This window comes from Agelaius phoeniceus, chromosome 35 (assembly GCF_051311805.1).
Source record: "Agelaius phoeniceus isolate bAgePho1 chromosome 35, bAgePho1.hap1, whole genome shotgun sequence".
NCBI classification, from domain to species: Eukaryota; Metazoa; Chordata; class Aves; order Passeriformes; family Icteridae; genus Agelaius; species Agelaius phoeniceus.
The window spans coordinates 2,805,851-2,825,577 of NC_135299.1; the positions used below are offsets into that span (position 1 = coordinate 2,805,851).

A 19,727-nucleotide genomic window follows, 5' to 3' on the forward strand; every position below is an offset into this window, starting at 1 on the left:
CCCCCGCCCCGCTCCGAGCCCCCCTGCCTCCCAAACCTCCCCTGACCCCCCTTTCCCCCCCAAATCCCGCTGCCCCCCCCCTCGCTGTCCCCCGTTTTCCGCCGTTTTCTCCCCTTCCCCGCCCCCCCCAGCGCTCTTTATCATAAATATATAAATTATGCTAATTACGCCATTGCATATTCACCGCGCCGGGCCCGCCGCCCCCCGCCCGCCCCGGCCCCGCACTCACCGAGCCGGGGGTCGGGGGTCCGGGGGAGCCCCGGGGGGGCCGGGGGGGGTCCCCGCCGCTCTCGCCGCTCCCGCGATCGCCGCGGCGGCGACGGAGGCGGCGGCACAAAGGGGCGGGGGGCGGCGGCGGCCCCGGGAGCCCGGGCCGGGTCCGGGCCGGCGGGGGCGGTCACGGGGGGCTCGGTGCCGGGGGGGGGCGGGTCACGGGGGGCTCGGTGCCGCGGGGGTCCCGCCGGGGGAGCCGCGGCGCTTCCCGGGGTTTCGGGGCTGCTGCGTCATGAACATAATTTATGCGCAGGCCGCTGCCGCAGGCGCCGTGCCGCCCGCCGCCGCTGGGGGCGCTGCGAGCGACAACGCGCACGGCCCGGGACAGCCGGGAGAGGGACACGGGACAGGGACCCGGGAGAGAGACCCCGGGAGAGGGACACGGGACAGGGACCAGGGACAGGGACCCGGGAGAGGGACACGGGACAGGGACCAGGGACAGGGACCAGGGACAGAGACCCAGGGACAGAGACCTGGGAGAGAAACCCCGGGAGAGGGACCCGGGTGAGGGACACGGGACAGGGACCAGGGACAGAGAGCCCGGGAGAGAAACCCCGGGAGAGGGACCTGGGGCAGGGACACGGGGCAGGGACCAGGGACAGAGAGCCCGGGAGAGGGACACGGGACAGAGACCCGGGAGAGGGACCCGGGAGAGGGACCCGGGACAGGGACACGGGACAGGGACCAGGGACAGAGAGCCCGGGACCGGGACACGGGAGAGGGACACGGGACAGAGAGCCCGGGAGAGGGACCTGGGAGAGAAACCCCGGGAGAGGGACCCGGGAGAGGGACCTGGGACAGGGACACGGGACAGGGACCAGGGACAGAGAGCCCGGGACAGAGACCTGGGAGAGAAACCCCGGGAGAGGGACACGGGAGAGGGACCAAGGACAGAGAGCCCGGGAGAGGAACCCGGGACAGGGACCCCTGAGAGAAACCCCGGGAGAGGGACCCGGGACAGGGACCCCTGAGAGAAACCCCGGGAGAGGGACCCGGGACAGGGACTCCAGACACCCCCGGAAAAGGGACTCCAGACACCCCCGGAAAAGGGACCCGGGAGAGGGACCCGGGAGAGGGACCCCCGAGACAGAGAGCCCAGAGACCCCCGGGACAGGGACCCAGGGACAGAGACCCCGGGACAGGGACCCAGGAGAGCAACACCGGGAGAGGAACCCGGGAGAGGGACCCGGGAGAGGGACCTCGGGACAGGCACTCCCGAACAGGGACCCCAGAGACCCTCGTGACAGAGATCCCCTGAAACCCCCGGGACAGGGACCCGGCAGAGGGACCCGGGAGAGGGACCCGGGGCAGAGACCCTGGGACTATCCAGAAACATCCCCCCACCCCAACTGGGACAGAGATCCCAAGAGCCCAGAGATGCTCGGGACAGAGACCATCCAGAGACCCCCTCACAATGGGACAGAGACCCCCGAGATCCCCCTGGACGCCCTCTGGAAACCCCCGAGCCAGAGGCCCCTGGGCCCAAAGACCCCCCCGAGGCAGCGACCCCCCCCCCCCCCCCACAACAGAGGGACACCCCAGAGCCCCCCCGGGTCTAAGGCACCAGGGACACCCCCAGAACCAGAAACCCCGAAACAGAGACCCCCGAGCTGCAGAGGCCTCCTCAGCCCTGGAACCCCAAAACCAGAGACCCTGCCCAGCATCAGAACCACCTCCAGCTCCAAGACCCCCAAATCAGAGGTTACCGGCCCAGAAACCCCACAAAACCTAGACCCGAAGTGCCAGGACCCCCCAAACCCCGGATCTCCAATCTGAGACCCCTCAAAACTCCAGACCCAGAGTGCCAGGACCCCCCAAAGCCCGGATCCCCAATCCAGGACCCCCTAAAACCCTGGATCCCCAATCCAGGACCTTCCACACCCCAAACCCCCTATCCAGAACCCCCCAAAACCCCAGACCCAGAGTGCCAAGAGCCCCCAAAACCCGGATCCCCAATCCAGAATCCCCCAAATCCCGGATCCTCAATCCAGGACCCCCCCAAACCCCAGACCCGGAGTGCCAGGACCTCCAAATCCCAAATCCCCAACCCACGACCCCCCAAAACCCCAATCCTCAATCCAGGACCCCCCCAAACCCCCAGACCCGATGTGCCAGGACCCCCCAAAACCAAGATACCCAATCCCGGACCCCCCTAATCCAGGACCTCCCCCAAAGCCCAGACTGCCAATTCCAGACCCCCCCCAAAACCCCAAATCCCCAATCCCGGACCCCCCAAACCCCGGATCCTCAATCCAGGACGCCCCAAACCCTGAACCCCGAATTCCAGACCCCCCCCAAAACCCCAGACCCGGAGTGCCAGGACCCCCCAAACCCCGGATCCCCAATCCAGGACCCCCGCAAAAGCCCAGACCGCCAATTCCAGACCCTCCAAAACCCCAAATCCCCAATTCCAGAGCCCCCCAAACCCCAAATCCAGACCCCCCCCAAAACCCCAAATCCCCAGTTCCAGACCCCCCCAAAACCCCGGGACCCCCGAGACGAGAGGGGACAAAAGGGACAGGGGCTGGGGGGACAGGACCCAATATTAATGACCCCAGAGCCAGCCCGACCCCTCCTCATTAATATCATTAATATTCATTAATATTCTAATTAGCCCAGGTGCACCTGTTATAGGCGGCCGCGGCCCAGTTCTGCAGGGCTCATTTGCATACGCGCTGCCGTGATTATGAATATTTAATCCGAATCGTTAAATACCTACAGCTAGTTAAATCCCGGGCTCATTTGCATACATTTGCATAGAGCGAATGGTTTTGCGTACGGGGGAAAGGAAAACAGCTCGGGTGGGGGGGCGGATTTTAATTAACAAAGACTCAGTGGGGGGGCTTGGGGGGCGGGGGCGATGGAGGGAGGGGCGCCCCTAAATGGGTCTGGGGGTCCTTAAATGGGTTTGGGGTTCCTAAGCGGGTCTGGGGGTCTTTAAATGGGTCTGGGGATCCTTAAATGGGTCTGGGGTTCCTAAACGGGTTTGGAGGTCTTTAAATGGGTCTGGGGATCCCTAAGCAGAGTCTGGGGGTCCTAGGCGGGGTCTGGGGGTCCCTAAATGAGTCTGGGGTCCCTAAGCTGGGTCTGGGGTCTCTAAGCGGGATCTGGGGGTCCCTAAATGAGTCTGGGGTCTCTAAGCGGGATCTGGGGGTCTCAAGGCGGGGTCTGGAGTCCCTAAATGAGTCTGGGGTCCCTAAGCGGGATCTGGGGGTCCCTAAATGAGTCTGGGGTCTCTAAGCGGGGTCTAAGCGCAGCTCGGTGTCTCCCGCCCGCCCCCTCCCCCTTTGAAGATAAATCCGAATTTTTTTCCGTTTCTGCGCCTTCTGAGGGTGAGGAACATTTCCCCTCATGAATTATTCATGAGCACACCCCACGGCCAGCAGGCTCATTTGCATATTCATGCCGCAGCTGCTGCATTATTCATGAGCGGGAGGAAAAGGAGAGATTTGAGTCCTGAAAGTGGGGGCGGAATGCGGGGAGAAAAAAATCCCCCCCAAAAATGGGAATTTGAGACTTTCAGGGGGCATTTCACAACCTAAGGGGGCTCTTTAATCATACAGAGATACATGGATTATTCATATGTAATAATATATATATATACACAATTATAATTTTAGCTACAATTATATAATATAATAATATAATAATATAATATATTATTTATGTAAGTGTGATACACATTATATTTATTTTATGTACTATATATTCCCTTATTTTATCAGATTTGTTGAATTTTTAAAAATATATTATACTATTATGCTATGTATTGTGCATTTATATAAAAATTTATTGGCATATATCCATATATATATAGTAATATATTTAAATATATATATTTATATATTTTTATTTATTATATTTTTATTTATTATATTTTTATGAAATATTTATATTTTATAGAATGTATATAATCTATTACTATATTATACATTTAAATATATAAATATAAATAAATATAAAATAAATAAAAAATATAAAATACATTTTATATTATATATTAAATATATACATATATCTATATATTATGCAATAAAATATTTATATATTAATGATAATTATGATTTTTGTACTAATATATTATTACAATAATTAATATAGTGTCTTATTCATTAATCCTTATTAATATTTATTTCTATATATTATACGCTACACTATTGTATTAATATTTTAACGTTATTTACTATATTTATATATTATTCTAGTATGTATTATATACCTCTAAAGGTTGTATAGATATTTTATAAATACTTTATAAATATTTATTTTAACTGCAATTTATATGAAATTCTCATGTTATATTTTTAATATTAAATTCTTATTCTTATTAATAAATTCTTATTAATGCTCAAATATAGAACTCCAGACCTTGTTTAGAGACCCCCAGGCCCTTTTTGGGACTCCCAGACCTATTTAGGGCCCCCCGACCCTGTTTGGGCCCCCTGACCCCGCTTAAGGACCCCAGACCCTGTTTAGGGACCCCTCCCCTCCAGCCCCTCCCATCGTGACCCCGCCCCCTTTAGGACCCGCCCTCATTTCCTCCCCCAACGTTTCCCGCGGTCCCTTTAAGAGCGCATGGCCCCGCCCCGAGCGCGATGACGTCACGACGCTCCCTTCCTGTCCCGCTTCCTGCCCCGTCCCTCACCCTCCCCCACGGGCCGCCCCCGCCTCCTCCTCCTCCTCCTCGTCCTCGTCCCGCGCCGTGCCCGCGGGAGCCGCCGCCGCCATGAACGGCAAAGGCAAGGCCGGGCCGGGCCCTCGGTGCCCTCAGCGGAGCCGCCGGGCCTGGCCGGGAGCGCCGCCCGGGGCCGCGGCTCCTTTAAGGGCGCGTGAGGGGCGGGCGGGGCGGGGCGAGGGGCGGGGCGAGGGTTGCCATGGAGACGCGTACTCAGCCTCGCTTTGAGCCGGGAGGCGGGGCTGGGGGAGATACCATGGGGAGGGGGCGCGGGGGGGGGGCTTTGGGGGGAGATACCATGAGAGGGGTAGGGGGGTTCTGAGGCATCGGGGGGAGTGGGGGGCGATGCCTTGAGGGGAGGAGGGGGGCGTGGCAGCGCTGGGGGGACACTGAGGCCGGGCTGATGCCATGGGGGCACTGGGGGAGCTGCCTGGGGGGGCACAGGGTGGCAGTGATGGGGCTGATACCCAGGGGGGGCACAGGGCCCGGGGGCGATGCCCGGGGGGTGCACGGCAGGGGCAGTGATGGCACCTGAGGGGGGCACAGGGCCCGGGGGTGATGCCCGGGGAGGCAGAGTTTGGGCACTGATGGGGCTGATGCCCGGGGGATGCACGGCAGGGGCAGCGATGGCACTGATGCCCACGGGGGGCACAGGGCACGGGAGTGATGCGCGGTGGGGGCACAGGGCACGGGAGCGATGCCCGGGGTGGGCACAGGGCCCGGGGCCGATGCCTTTTCCTGCCAGGGCAGTTTTCGGCTCAATTCCAACCCAAGCCCTCGGTCCCGGCTCTCCTGACCCATTTCTGTCCCCCCCAGGGCCGTTCCCAGCCCAGCCCCTGTTCCCAGCCCCGGCCCCCCCCGGGTACCCCCAGGCTCTGCCCCTGCTGCAGCCGCCCCCCTACCCTGAGCCTGCGTACCCCGAGGTAGGTGGGACACGTGGGACACACACATGGGACACACAGGGCACATGGGACACATGGGACAGAGAGGACACGTGGGACATGTGGGATACATGGGACAGGTGGGACATGTGGGACACGTGAAACACATGGGACGTGTGGGACACACAGATGGGACACGTGGGACAAATGGGACACATGGCACACGTGGGACATGTGGGATGTGTGGGACACACAGGGCACACAGGACAGGTGGGACACGTGGGACGTGTGGGATACATGGGAGACATGGCACACACAGGACACATGGGACACACGGCACACGTGGGACACACAGGACACACACATGGGACACACAGGACACACAGGTGGGGCACATGGCACACGTGGGACACACGGGACACGCACACGGCACACATGGGACACATGGCACACGTGGGACACATGGGACACACCTGTCTGGAGGGGCCTCACCCTGGGACCCCTCCTGTCCCTGGCCCAGGGGAACCCGGAGCTCACCTGGGCAGGGACCCCCCCTCCCATGGCCCAGGTGACCCAAATTCCCCCATGAGAGCCCAGGGGGGAGCTCAGGTGACCCCAACTCCTGCAGGCAGGTGAGCCTGGGGGGGCTTGGGACAGAGACCACCCAGAGACCCCCCCCAATGGGACAGAGACCCCCCCAATGGGACAGAGACCACCCAGAGACCCCCAAAATGGGACAGAGACCCCCGAGATCCCCCCCCCCCGGGATAGAGACCCCCGAGACCCCCCCAGTGGGACAGGGACCCCTGAGATCCCCCCCCTGGACACCCCCTGGAAACTCCCAAGGGCCAGAGAGACCCCTGGGTGCTGGGTGCACACCTGGGTGGGGAGGGTGACACTTGTCTGAGGGGGTGACACCTGTCTGGGTGAGGTGACACCTGTCTGGGTGGGTGCACACCTGGGTGAGGGGGTGACACCTGTCTGTGGGGGCTGACACCTGTCTGGGTAGGGGTGGCACCTGTCTGGGTGAGGTGACACCTGTCTGAGGGGGTGGCACCTGTCTGGGGGGAGGTGGGTGACACCTGTATGGGTGGGATGCACACCTGGGTGGGGGTGACACCTGTCTGGGTGGGTGCACACCTGGATGAGGGGGTGACACCTGTCTCTGGGGGGTGGCACCTGTGTCACCTCACTGTCACCTCGCTGTTTTTGCAGCTCTACCGTCTCAGCTTCGTCCCCCTGGGCGCTGCTGGGGTCCCCCCCGTGTCCCCAGCGTGCCCAGGTGCGTCCCTGTACCTGCCCCTGGCCCCGCCCCTGCCCCTGCCGGGCCTGGGCTCCCCCGTGGCCTTTCTGCCCCTGGGCCAGGTGTACCCAGCAGGATCCCCCGTGCTGCTGGAGGGGGGCTTGGACAGCGCTGCCAGGCTGGGCACAGGTGGCACTGCCAGCATCCAGGTGAGGGCAGGTGGAGCTGGAGGGGTGGCACAGGTGGGTAGGGTTGGCACAGGTGGCACTGGCAGCATCCAGGTGAGGGCAGGTGGAGCTGGGGGGGTGGCACAGGTGGGAAGGGTTGGGACAGGTGGCACTGGCAGCATCCAGGTGAGGGCAGGTGGAGCTGGGGGATTTGGGATGGGGTGGGAAATTTTGGGGTGGCACTGGCACTATCCAGGTGAGTGCAGGTGTGTCTGTGAGACTGGGACAGGTGGGATGGTTTGGGACAGGTGACATTGGCAGCATCCCAGGAAGTGCAGGTGGATCTGTGGGACTGGGACAGTGGGGTGGTTTGGGACAGGTGGCACTGCCAGCATCCAGGTGAGGGCAGGTGGAGCTGGGAGGGTGGCACAGGTGGGAGGGTTTGGGACAGGCCAGGATCCAGGTGAGGGCTGGTGGAGCTGGGAGGTGGCACAGGTGGGAGGGTTTGGGACAGGCCAGGATCCAGGTGAGGGCTGGTGGAGCTGGGAGGTGGCACAGGTGGGAGGGTTTGGGACAGGTGGCACTGGCAGCATCCAGGTGCTACCACGTTGATCTGTGGGGGTGGGACAGGTGGGAAGGTTTGGGACAGGCCAGGATCCAGGTGAGGGCAGGTGTGTCTGTGGGACTGGGACAGGTGGGAGGGTTTGGGACAGGTGGCACTGGCAGCATCCCAGGAAGTGCAGGTGGATCTGTGGGGTTTGGGATGGGGTGGGAAATTTTGGGGTGGCACTGGCACTATCCAGGTGATACCAGGTGTGTCTGTGGGACTGGGACAGGTGGGATGGTTTGGGACAGGTGGCACTGGCAGCATCCCAGGAAGTGCAGGTGGATCTGTGGGGTTTGGGGATTTGGGTGGGGAGGGACCTGAAGATCACCCGGCCCCGGCCCAGGTGAGTCCCAGCCCCATCCAGGTGGCTTTGGGCACTTCCAGGTGGGATTTGGGATCACAGGTGGCCCTGGGTCACAGCTGGGCTGGGTGTGGCCTGGGGGGAGATGGGCAAGGGGGGCCTTGACCCTCTGACCTCACCTGACCCTACCTGACCTCACCTGACCTCACCTGTCCCCACACCTGGGCCTGGCACTTCCTGTGAGCTGGGAGAGGCTCCTGCTCACCTGGGAACGCTCACCTGTCCATGCTTACCTGGCCATGCTCACCTGGCCCTGCTCACCTGTCCACGCTCACCTGTCCACGCTCACCCATCCATGCTCACCTGTCCATGCTCACCTGTCCATGCTGGCCCTGCTCACCCATCCATGCTCACCCGTCCACGCTCACCCATCCATGCTCACCTGTCCATGCTCACCTGTCCATGCTGGCCCTGCTCACCTGTCCATGCTCACCTGTCCATGCTGGCCCTGCTCACCCATCCATGCTCACCCGTCCATGCTCACCCGTCCATGCTCACCTGTCCATGCTCACCTGGCCCTGCTCACCCATCCATGCTCCTCCACCTGTCCATGCTCACCTGTCCATGCTGGCCCTGCTCACCCATCCATGCTCACCTGGCCCTGCTCACCTGTCCACGCTCACCTGTCCATGCTCACCTGTCCATGCTCACCCGTCCATGCTCACCTGGCCATGCTCACCTGTCCACGCTCACCCATCCATGCTCACCTGTCCACGCTCACCCATCCATGCTCACCTGTCCATGCTCACCTGGCCCTGCTCACCCATCCATGCTCACCTGTCCATGCTCACCCATCCATGCTCCACCTGTCCATGCTCACCCGTCCATGCTCACCCGTCCATGCTCACCTGTCCATGCTCACCTGTCCATGCTGGCCCTGCTCACCTGTCCATGCTCACCTGTCCACGCTCACCTGGCCATGCTCACCCATCCATGCTCACCTGTCCATGCTCACCTGGCCCTGCTTACCCATCCATGCTCACCTGTCCATGCTCACCTGTCCATGCTCACCCGTCCATGCTCACCTGTCCATGCTCACCTGTCCATGCTGGCCCTGCTCACCTGTCCATGCTCACCTGTCCATGCTCACCTGGCCCTGCTCCCCCAGCCCCCTTGGGCTCCCCTTTCCTGGAGCCTCAGAGGTTCCTGCTCCCCTGGAATTCCCACCTGGAGCTTGGGGACAGGTGACAGTGTGCCCCAGGTGACAGCACAGGTGACAGTGTGTCCCAGGTGACAGCACAGGTGTCCCTGTCCTGGCCCAGGTGCTGCAGCCCCAGGGGTGGCTTGGGGCTGTGTCCCAGCCCTCTCACTGTCCCTCAGCGGGGCTGGGGACATCTCTGTGTCTCCAGAGCCTGCCCGGGTGTGACACTGGCCCTCGTGTCCCTCCTGTCACAGCCTTGTCCCCGCTCCTGTTGTGATGCTGACCTCGGCTGTCCCCTGTTGTGACAGTGACCTGTACTATGTCATGACACTGATCTCAGCTGTCCCCCTGTCCTGACAGTGACCCGTCCCCTATCATGACCGTGACCTATCCCCTGTCGTGACAGTGACCTTGGCTGCCCTGTGTCGTGACAGTGACCTGTCCCCCTGTCATGACAGTGATCTCAGCTGTCCCCATGTAGTGACAGTGACCTGTCCTCCTATTGTGATAGTGACCCATCCCTGGTCACAATAGTGACCCGTCCCCTATTGCGATAGTGATCTGTCCCCTGTCACAACAGTGACCCGTCCCCTGTCACGACAGTGACCCGTCCCCTGTCACGACAGTGACCCCTCCCCTATTATGAAGATGACCCGTCCCCTGTCATGACACTGACTCGTCCCCGTCGTGACAGTGGCCCCTCCCCTATCGCGACAGTGACCCGTCCCCTCTCACGACACTGACCCCTCCCCTATCACGACAGTGACCTCTCCCCTATCGCGACAGTGACCCCTCCCCTATCGCGACAGTGACCCCTCCCCTATCGTGACAGTGACCCCTCTCCTATCACGACAGTGACCCCTCCCCTATTGCGACAGTGGTCCCTCCCCTATCGCGACAGTGACCCGTTCCCTATCGTGACAGTGACCCCTCCCCTATCGCGACAGTGACCCGTCCCCTATCACGACAGTGACCCCTCCCCTATCGCGACAGTGACCCCTCCCCTATCGCGACACTGACCCGTCCCTGTTTCCTTGCAGCCGCCGCCTGCCGGGTGCCCCGCGGGCGCCGCCCCGGTGCCGGTCCCGCCCGGAGCCGCCGTTCTGCTGCCCCCGCGCAAGGGGGGATTCCCGGGGGGGCCGGGGGGGGGCTTCGGCCTCTGGTGAGGGGGGGCCGTGCTGGGGTCCCCCTGCCCCTTTGGGGTCCCCCCCAGCCCCTCTCCCCAGGTACCTGCACCAGGCCTGGGGACCCCAAAGGTGGGAGGGACCCCCCCCCCCGGTGACACAAGGGGGTGACGGGGGGGGAGGGGTTTGGTCACTTGGGGGGCTCCTTCACAAATGGGGGTGAGCTCAGCCCCGCCCTTTCCTCATTTACATGCAGCTCTAATTAATTAATGGCCTAATTAAGCCCTGGGGAGGGGTTTCCCCACCTCATCCCTCTGCTGGACGCATCCAGGGTTCTCTTTTTTTTGGGAAAGGTGGATTTTGGGTAGGAAGCAGAAAAAATCTCCTCTCCAAAGGCAAAATTCCCTTCCCAGAGGCAAAAATCTTCTCTTCAAAGGCAAAATTCGTTCCCAGAGGCAAAATTCCTTCCCAGAGATAAAACCTGAGCCCTTCCTGGCCTGCCCCGAGGTTCCCCCTCACCCTCTCCCACCTTTTCCTCCAGGAACCTCTGTCCTGGGATTTTTTTGAACCCCCTCCCAGTAATTTTGGATTTTTTGCACTTCAGCTCCAATCAAAGCCATGAGCGGTGCCAGGGCCGTGCTGCTGCTCCCGTGGGATCCTCCCCATTCCAGCTAGAGCCAGGTTTAATTAATGCTTAATTAGCAAACGCTTGGTTTTAACTTGAACCTGGCCTTTTTGCACCCAAATTCCTTAAATCCGAGAGGCCGTTTCCATCTGTGCTGGGGGTGGGAAGTGTCAGGGAGCACCCAAATCCCTTGGGTTCTCTCTTGAGGGTCGGGATGGTTTGGGGGAACTGTCAGGGAGCACCCAAATCCCTTGGGTTCCCTCTTTAGGGTCGGCATGGTTTGGGGGTTATCAATGAGGTGTAAATTGGTGGTTTATGGAGGAGTTTTTTGTGAATGGGATGGTTGTAAATGGATTTTTTATGAATGGGGTGGTTGTAAATAGATTTTTATGAATGGGGTGGTTGTAGGTGGGTTTTATGAATGGGGTATTTTGAATGGGTTTATCGATGGGTTTATCAATGCATTGATAACCAAACCTCCACAAGCTTTTGGGAGGAACACTTCAGGGATCCTCAGTCGGGTGTTTTTCTTCTTTTTGGTTGTTACTTGATGAAGGAAGAGCTCAGATTCGGTTCTATTTTATCTTAAATATTTCACTTTAATCTGAATCTGTGTTCTGTGTGTGTGACCATCCCTGACTGTTCCCGAGCTTGGCTCTCGGACTCTCTGTGCTGCACTGAACTTGTGGATTTTTATACTAAAAACCAAAATAAAGATTATTTTGAAAATTTAAATGAAGTAACACATTTCTGTTGGGCCTCTGAGAACCCCTTTGGCTGCTGCCAGCGAGGGCTTTCCTCACTTCTTTCCTTTTTCCTGCTGCACTGGGAACTTCCTCTTATTACTTTTTTGGGGGGTATTTGGGGTTTTTCCTACCCTTGGGCACCCACATATTCCTTCCATGATTGGCTTCATAAATTAAGGAAGAAAAAAACGCAAACCAAACGAAATCAGATCCTCAGCTTTAGGCAGAAGTCCAGCTCCAGGGAATTTCAGGAGATCACAAGCTCCAGGGGATTCAGGCAGATCCCAGCTCCAGGACATTTAGACAGAACCCCAGGGAATTTAGGCAGTTTCCAATTTAAGTGGATCCTCAAATCCAGGGAATTTAGGCAGGTTTCCAATTTAGGTGGATCCCCAAATCCAGGGAATTTAGGCAGAATCTCAAAGCCAGGAAATGCAGGTAGAGCTCCAGGGCATTTAGGCAGATCCCACTGAGGAAGATCCCCCACGTCCAGGGAATTTCAGCAGATCCTCAGCTCTGGGATATTTCAATTCTGGGAAATTTGGGCAGATCCTTGACGCCAGGGAATTCAGGCAGCATCCTTAACTCCTGACAATTCATGTAGACCCCCAGCTCCAGGGAATTTCGGGAGATCACAAGCTCCAGGGGATTCAGGCAGATCCCAGCTCCAGGACATTTAGACAGAACCCCAGGGAATTTAGGCAGGTTCTAATTTAGGTGGATCCTCAAATCCAGGGAATTTAGGCAGTTTCCAATTTAGGTGGATCCCCAAATCCAGGGAATTTAGGCAGAACCCCAAAGCCAGGAAATGCAGGTAGAGCTCCAGGGCATTTAGGCAGATCCCATTAGGAAGATTCCCCACCTCCAAAAATTTTCAGCAGATCCTCAGCTCTGGGATATTTCAGTGGGTCCCCAACTCCAGGAAATTTGAGGAGATCCCTGATGCCAGGGAATTCAGGCAGCATCCTTAACTCCTGACAATTCATGTAGACCCCCAGCTCCAGGGAATTTGGGGAGATCACAAGCTCCAGGGGATTCAGGCAGATCCCAGCTCCAGGATATTTAGGCAGAACCCCAGGGAATTTAGGCAGTTTCCAATTTAAGTGGATCCTCAAATCCAGGGAATTTAGGCAGGTTTCCAATTTAGGTGGATCCCCAAATCCAGGGAATTTGGGCAGAATCCCAAAGCCAGGAAATGCAGGTAGAGCTCCAGGGCATTTAGGCAGATCCCACTGAGGAAGATTCCCCACCTCCAGGGAATTTCAGCAGATCCTCAGCTCCGGGATCTTTCAATTCTGGGAAATTTGGGCAGATCCCTGACGCCAGGGAATTCAGGTATCATCCTAACTCCTGACAATTCTCATAGGCCTCCATCTCCAGGGAGTTTCGGGAGCTGTGTGGATCCCAGGCGTGTCCTTAGATAAAATATTCCTCTTTGTCCTTGGCCGGAGGCTCCTCCCGTGGGGCGGTGTCGGGCTCGGGCTGCTCGTAGGTGTGGTAGGAGCCCTGGTTCCGGTACAGGTAAATCCCAATCACCACCAGCACGGTCAGCAGGGTCAGGAACACCAGGGTGATCACCACTGCAGGGCAGGCACAGGTGTGACAGGTGAGATGTGTTAGAATAATTACCAATATTGCTGGACAGGACGTGCCTGGGCTTGTCTGGCCCTTGCTGCTTGACCAAAAGGCAGCAACTGTGGTGATTTCACCCCACAGACACCTTTGGCTGGCTGGATGTGTGGTGATTTCACCCCAGAGACACTTTTGGCTGGCTGGGTGTGTGGTGATTTTACCCCAGAGACAGTTTTTGGCTACCTGGATCACCCCACAGACACCTTTGGCTGCCTGGGTGTGTGGTGTTTCACCCCACAGACACTTTTGGCTGCCTGGGTGTGTGGTGTTTGACCCCACAGACACTTTTGCCTGCCTGGGTGCTGCAGCTGGCCCTGCAGACAAGTCCAGGCCTGCAGGAGCTCTGGTGGTGCTGGGATGGAGCTTCTCCCCATAACAGGGGCTGCTCCTCAGGTTTCCCTCTGGCAGAGAAGCTTTAAGGTGATGGTGAAGGAAAGGAGTCGGTTCTGCTGGAGGGTTTGGATCCAGAGCTTTATTCTGGCCTCTGAATGCAGCACCAGCTCCCACAGAGCTCCCTGAGCCCGTGGTTGCTGTTCCAGAAGGGCCTCGAGTGATTGGGCAGATCCAAAGGATGCCCTCTACCCCTTGGGGGCCCTGGGCCATCCAGGTGTCCTTTGTCCCTTTGTCCCTCCCCTCCTGTCCCTGCTTGGTGCCTCCCTGCCCCTTCCCTGCCCCTCTCCCCGGGGTTAAAGGAGCAGCAGCCACGGGCTCAGGGAGTTCTGTGGGAGCTGGTGCTGCATTCAGAGGCCAGAATAAAGCTCTGGATCCAAACCCTCCCTCAGAACCGACTCCTTTCCTTCACCATGGCCTGAAAGCTTCTCCAGCAGAGGGAAACCTGAGGAGCAGCCCCTGTTATGGGGGGAAGCTCCATCCCAGCACCACCAGAGCTCCTGGACTTGTCTGTGTGCCAACTGCAGCACCTAGGCAGCCAAAAATCTCTCAGGGGTGAAACACCACACACCCAGCCAGCCAAATGTGTCTGTGGGGTGAAATCACCACAGTTGCTGCTCTTTGGTTCAGCAGCAAGGGCCAGACAAGGTCAGGCACATCCCATCTGGCAATATTGGTAATTATTCCAATATATGAGCCAATTTGATTAATAAGGAGAATTTATTCTGTGAAAAATGCGTATTTTATGATTGGCTTTTTGCAAATATTCAGATGAATATTGTATGTGTTGCGTTAGAAAGCGATGTTGTATTAATTCTCTTAAGTAGTGTGTTAAATATAGTTTCAGGTTATAACAAAATGTTAAAATAGAACCTATGCTATGTACGATACTTTTTTCCTAAAGAAAGGACTCGCACTGAGATAGCAGCCACAGGACACCTGAATCTTTCAGAGAAAGAGAATTTATTGCTCCATTATCAGGAGAAATGAACTTCTTCCTGCCTCACTCAGAGAGGATGATGCTGTTAGGATTCAGAGGAAGAAGCTGACACTGCCCACCCAGAATCCTGAGTTTGAATGGAATTTATGCATCATGGATGAGGTGTATGAATATGCAACAGGCTGTTGCTTTTAAGGGTTATTCCTCTGTTAATGTGGGCCCTTTTTTGGGCTTATTTTGCCCAGAAAAGGTACCTGGACTGTCCATAACTCTTTGTTTTTATTGTCTAATATTGTCCTCAATCCAAATTGTCCAAATTATTATTACTCTAATTGCATTACTATTTTTATAACCATTTTATTATCATTAAATGTTTAAAATTTTAAAAACAAGTGATTGGCGTTTTTCACAATTCCATAATTAAAATACAACGGTAAAAAGGCCACAAGCAAAGCTCAGATCAGCACTGACCCAGGCTGACAGCGTTGGTGACACAGGGGGGGCACTCTGGCTCCTCTCCTCTGGCCATCACCAAGAGAAAACTCTCACAGAGTCTTTTCATACATTTCCAACCTTCTGGGAGGGTTTCTTGCTTTCTTATCATTGATTTTATCCTTTTAGCATCTTCAGGTAGTTTTTCCTTTCCTGCTGCTGCTCTTGCTGAGAGTTTCCCCGAAAATGGTCAATAATTCACCTTGTTAGAGGAAAATCTCCTGCAAAATGCATTCTAGGAGACCCAGATTTATCTTATTGATGATGCACATTGAATGCACATTGCTGGGCTTTGGGCAGAGGAATAATCCTGTGGAATTAACGTTTCATTCAGGCTGGGATTTTGGTGCATATCGCTGTAATCTCATCAGAGGGAATTTCCTGAACCCTCCTTTGGTATGCCAGGACTTTCATCAGGTGAGATTATTGTAGCCTCAGCAAGAATTTACACGTATCTTCTATTACAGGCTACAATAATTACTGTAAACTCAGCACAAATTTACACACATCATCTATTACAGGCTATGTTATTAATGAATTAGCCAATTTGATTCATAAGAAGAATTTATCCCATAATTAAAATACAATGGTAAAAAGGCCACAAGCAAAGATCAGATCAGCACTGACCCAGGCTGACAGCGTTGGTGACACAGGGGGGGCACTCTGGCTCCTCTGGGCATCACCAAGAGAAAACTCTCACAAAGTCTTTTCATACATTTCCAAGCAAGAAGAGTTTCTTGCTTTCTTATCATTGATTTTATCCTTTTAGCATCTTCATGTAGTTTTTCCTTTCTTGCTGCTGCTCTTGCTGAAAGTTTCCCCAAACTGGTCAATAATTCACTTTGTTAGGGGAAAATCTCCTGCAAAATGCATTCTAGGAGACCCAGATTTATCTTGAATGCACATTGCTGGGCTTTGGTCAGATGAATAATCCTGTGGAATTAACATTTCATTCAGGCTGGGATTTTGGTGCATATTGCTGCAATCTCATCAGAGGTGAGAGAAACAGTGGATTTGTGTTTCCAAACCAGCTCTGGGTCTGCTGGGAGATAAAACCAGCACTGGGAGATAAAAGAAACAATGGGGAGGATTCCACTGATTGATGAATGGGAAAAGAGATTTGATTTCACAAATAAAATTTCAGTTTGCTGATAAATGAAGTTAGACATTGAAAGATGAAAGAAACAATGGGGAAGAAAAACCCCTAAATTCCATAAGAATTAAAAATTAAAAGTGAGGGTTATACATTAGAGGGGAATCTCTGGTATCAGGTGTTTTGGGGAGTCTGAACCTCTCAAACACCTCAGAAATGGGAAAAAGAGAGGGAAATTGGGATAAAAAGGAGGCTGCATCCTGCAAAAATGTGAGAGATCCCAGGGGAATGCCCCATGGCCTCTGCCTTTATTGCAATAAAGCAAAAGGACTCCTCTGGCTCCTTTTTGGATATAAACTTCTGGTGTTTGTGGATTAATTTTCCTAACAGAGGAAACTTCCCCAGAACCCTCCTTAGGTATGCCAGGATTTTCATATAAATTCATATAAATTTGTAGCCTCAGCACGAATTTATACATCTCATCTATTACAGGCTACAATAATCTCACCTGATGAAAATCCTGGCATACCAAAGGAGGGTTCAGGAAATTCCCTCCGATGAGATTACAGCGATATGCACCAAAATCCCAGCCTGAATGAAATGTTAATTCCACAGGATTATTCCTCTGACCAAAGCCCAGCAATGTGCATCCGATGTGCATCATCAATAAGATAAATCTGGGTCTCCTAGAATGCATTTTGCAGGAGATTTTCCTCTAACAAGGTGAATTATTGACCAGTTTTGTGGAACTCTCAGCAAGAGCAGCAGCAAGAAAGGAAAAACTACATGAAGATGCTAAAAGGATAAAATCAATGATAAGAAAGCAAGAAACTCTTCTTGCTTGGAAATGTATAAAAAGACTTTGTGAGAGTTTTCTCTTGGTGATGGCCAGAGGAGCCAGAGTGTCCCCCCTGTGTCACCAATGCTGTCAGGATCTGATCTTTGCTTGTGGCCTTTGTACCATTGTATTTTAATTATGGAGAAATTCTTCTTATGAATCAAATTGGCTAATTCATTTATAACATAGCCTGTAATAGATGATATGTGTAAATTTGTGCTGAGTTTACAGTAATTATTGTAGCCTGTAATAGATGATATGTGTAAATTCTTGCTGAGGCTACAATAATCTCACCCAATGAAAATCCTGGCATACCAAAGGAGGGTTCAGGAAATTCCCTCCGATGAGATTACAGCGATATGCACCAAAATCCCAGCCTGAATGAAATGTTAATTCCACAGGATTATTCCTCTGACCAAAGCCCAGCAATGTGCATTCAAGGTAAATCTGGGTCTCCTAGAATGCATTTTGCAGGATATTTTCCCCTAACAAGGTGAATTATTGACCAGTTTTGGGAAACTTTCAGCAAGAGCAGAAGCAGGAAAGGAAAAACTACCTGAAGATGCTAGAAGGGTAAAATCAATGATAAGAAAGCAAGAAACCCTCCCAGAAGGTTGGAAATGTATGAAAAGACTTTGTGAGAGTTTTCTCTTGGTGATGCCCAGAGGAGCCAGAGTGCCCCCCCTGTGTCACCCACGCTGTCAGCCTGGGTCAGTGCTGATCTGAGCTTTGCTTGTGGCCTTTTGATGATTGTATTTTAATTATGGATAAATTCTCCTTCTGAATCAAATTGGCTAATTCATTTATAACATAGCCTGTAATAGATGATATGTGTAAATTCCTTCTGAGGCTACAATAATCTCACCTGATGAAAATCCTGGCATACCAAAGGAGGGTTCAGGAAATTCCCTCTGATGAGATTACAGCGATATGCACCAAAATCCCAGCCTGAATGAAATGTTAATTCCACAGGATTATTCCTCTGACCAAAGCCCAGCAATGTGCATTCAAGGTAAATCTGGGTCTCCTAGAATGCATTTTGCAGGAGATTTTCCTCTAACAAGGTGAGTTATTGACCACTTTCAGGGAAACTTTCAGCAAGAGCAGCAGCAGGAAAGGAAAAACTACCTGAAGATGCTAAAAGGATAAAATCAATGATAAGAAAGCAAGAAACCCTCCCAGAAGGTTGGAAATGTATGAAAAGACTCTGTGAGAGTTTTCTCTTGGTGGTGCCCAGAGGAGCCAGAGTGCCCCCCCTGTGTCACCAACGCTGTCAGGATCTGATCTTTGCTTGTGGCCTTTTTATGATTGTATTTTAATTCTGGGATAAATTCTCCCTATGAATCAAATTGGTTAATTACTGTATAACACCGGGCTGAGCCCCGGGGCGAGCGGGAGCCGCGGCCTCACCTGCGATCACGGCGGTGTCGGCGTCCTCATGGCCGGGGGGGGTGGGAGCCTTCCTCAGGTACGGCGTGGTCAGGTCTTCCTCGGGACAGGGAGAGAGGGAGGTCAGGGAGGCCTGAGCCGGGTGGAGAAGGTGGGAAGAGCGAGGAGAAGCGGCCCCAGGCGCTCACCTGAGCTCAGGTGGGGCTGATCTCCCTCCATGGCATCGGCTCCTTCCAGGGGAAGGTTCGGGCTCCTTCAGAGCTGCCAAAAATAGCGATAAAAGCGGTGAATTCCCACTCAGTGCCCCATCACCTGGGCTCAGGTGGGGCTGAGCTCCCTCCTTCCACTGCCTCCTTCCAGGTGAGGCTCCGGGTTCCTTCGGAGCTGCCAAAAATAGCGATAAAAGTCGTGATTTCCCCCCCAATCACCCCAAAAGGCTCCGCGCAGGGAGGGGCGCAGCACCAGTAACGCACTGGAATTACTGGGGCTGGGGTCGCAGCCGGGGCAGGGAAGAACCGGCCCCTGACCGGATTCACTCCCAGGTTTTGAGAGCTTCAAAGTGCCTGAAAGTCCTTGAAAATGCCCCAAATGCGGCGCCGGAGCTCGGGAATTGCCCGACCCACCTTGGCTGTGCCCGATGGGGACCCCCGGGGCCCCCCAAGTGTCCCGGCCGTGGCTCCGGGGCTCGGGGCCGGGCGGCTCCGGGGCGCGGGGATTCCGTGACTCAGCGCGGCCGGGGCGAATCCAATCCCATTTGTTTGGGTTTTTTTAAAAAAAGAGGAAATCGAGCGGCGGGAGCGGGGCCGGAGTGGGGCGGGGCCACGGCCGGGCCGGGAGCGGGAATTTGGGCTGGGGGCGCTCCGGGAATTGGGCCTGGGGGAGCGCGGGGAATTGGGGCTGGGGGCGCTCCGGGAATTGGGGCTGGGAGAGCGCCGGGAATTGGGGCTGGGAGAGCGCCGGGAATTTGGGGCTGGGGGAGCGCCGGGAATTGGGGCCGGGGGCGCTCCGGGAATTTGGGGCTGGGGGAGGCGGGAATTGGGGCTGGGGGAGCGCCGGGAATTGGGGCTGGGGGGGGGGGACCGGGAATTGGGTCTGGGGGGGCCGGGAACT

General features: G+C 55.1%; 2 protein-coding genes across 6 annotated transcripts; one reads left to right on the plus strand and one right to left on the minus strand.

Moving 5' to 3' along the window:
- The first annotated feature begins 4,861 nt into the window (after positions 1–4,861).
- Positions 4,862–11,832, plus strand: DAZAP2 (DAZ associated protein 2). Of its 5 annotated transcripts, none has more exons than XM_054649060.2 (4): positions 4,862–5,012; positions 5,765–5,871; positions 7,045–7,281; positions 10,389–11,832. In XM_054649060.2, the coding sequence occupies exons 1-4, from the start codon at positions 5,000–5,002 to the stop codon at positions 10,512–10,514; spliced, it is 483 nt and encodes a 160-aa protein (XP_054505035.2). In that variant the 5' UTR covers positions 4,862–4,999; the 3' UTR covers positions 10,515–11,832. The 5 variants fall into 5 exon arrangements, 3 of the variants coding, with proteins under 3 accessions (XP_054505035.2, XP_077048865.1, XP_077048864.1); XM_077192750.1 differs by lacking the exon at positions 4,862–5,012 and adding an exon at positions 7,334–7,353 and having other exon boundaries at positions 5,495–5,871; positions 7,045–7,261; XR_013185916.1 differs by lacking the exon at positions 4,862–5,012 and having other exon boundaries at positions 5,511–5,871; positions 10,389–10,867; positions 10,928–11,832.
- A 224-nt stretch (positions 11,833–12,056) lies between these two features.
- SMAGP (small cell adhesion glycoprotein) lies at positions 12,057–19,467 on the minus strand. The gene is made up of 4 exons (XM_077192752.1): positions 19,241–19,467; positions 18,806–18,878; positions 18,639–18,713; positions 12,057–13,423 (listed from the first exon to the last, which is right to left on the minus strand). The coding sequence occupies exons 2-4, from the start codon at positions 18,834–18,836 to the stop codon at positions 13,260–13,262; spliced, it is 270 nt and encodes an 89-aa protein (XP_077048867.1). The 5' UTR covers positions 18,837–18,878; positions 19,241–19,467; the 3' UTR covers positions 12,057–13,259.
- Positions 19,468–19,727: the final 260 nt, after the last annotated feature.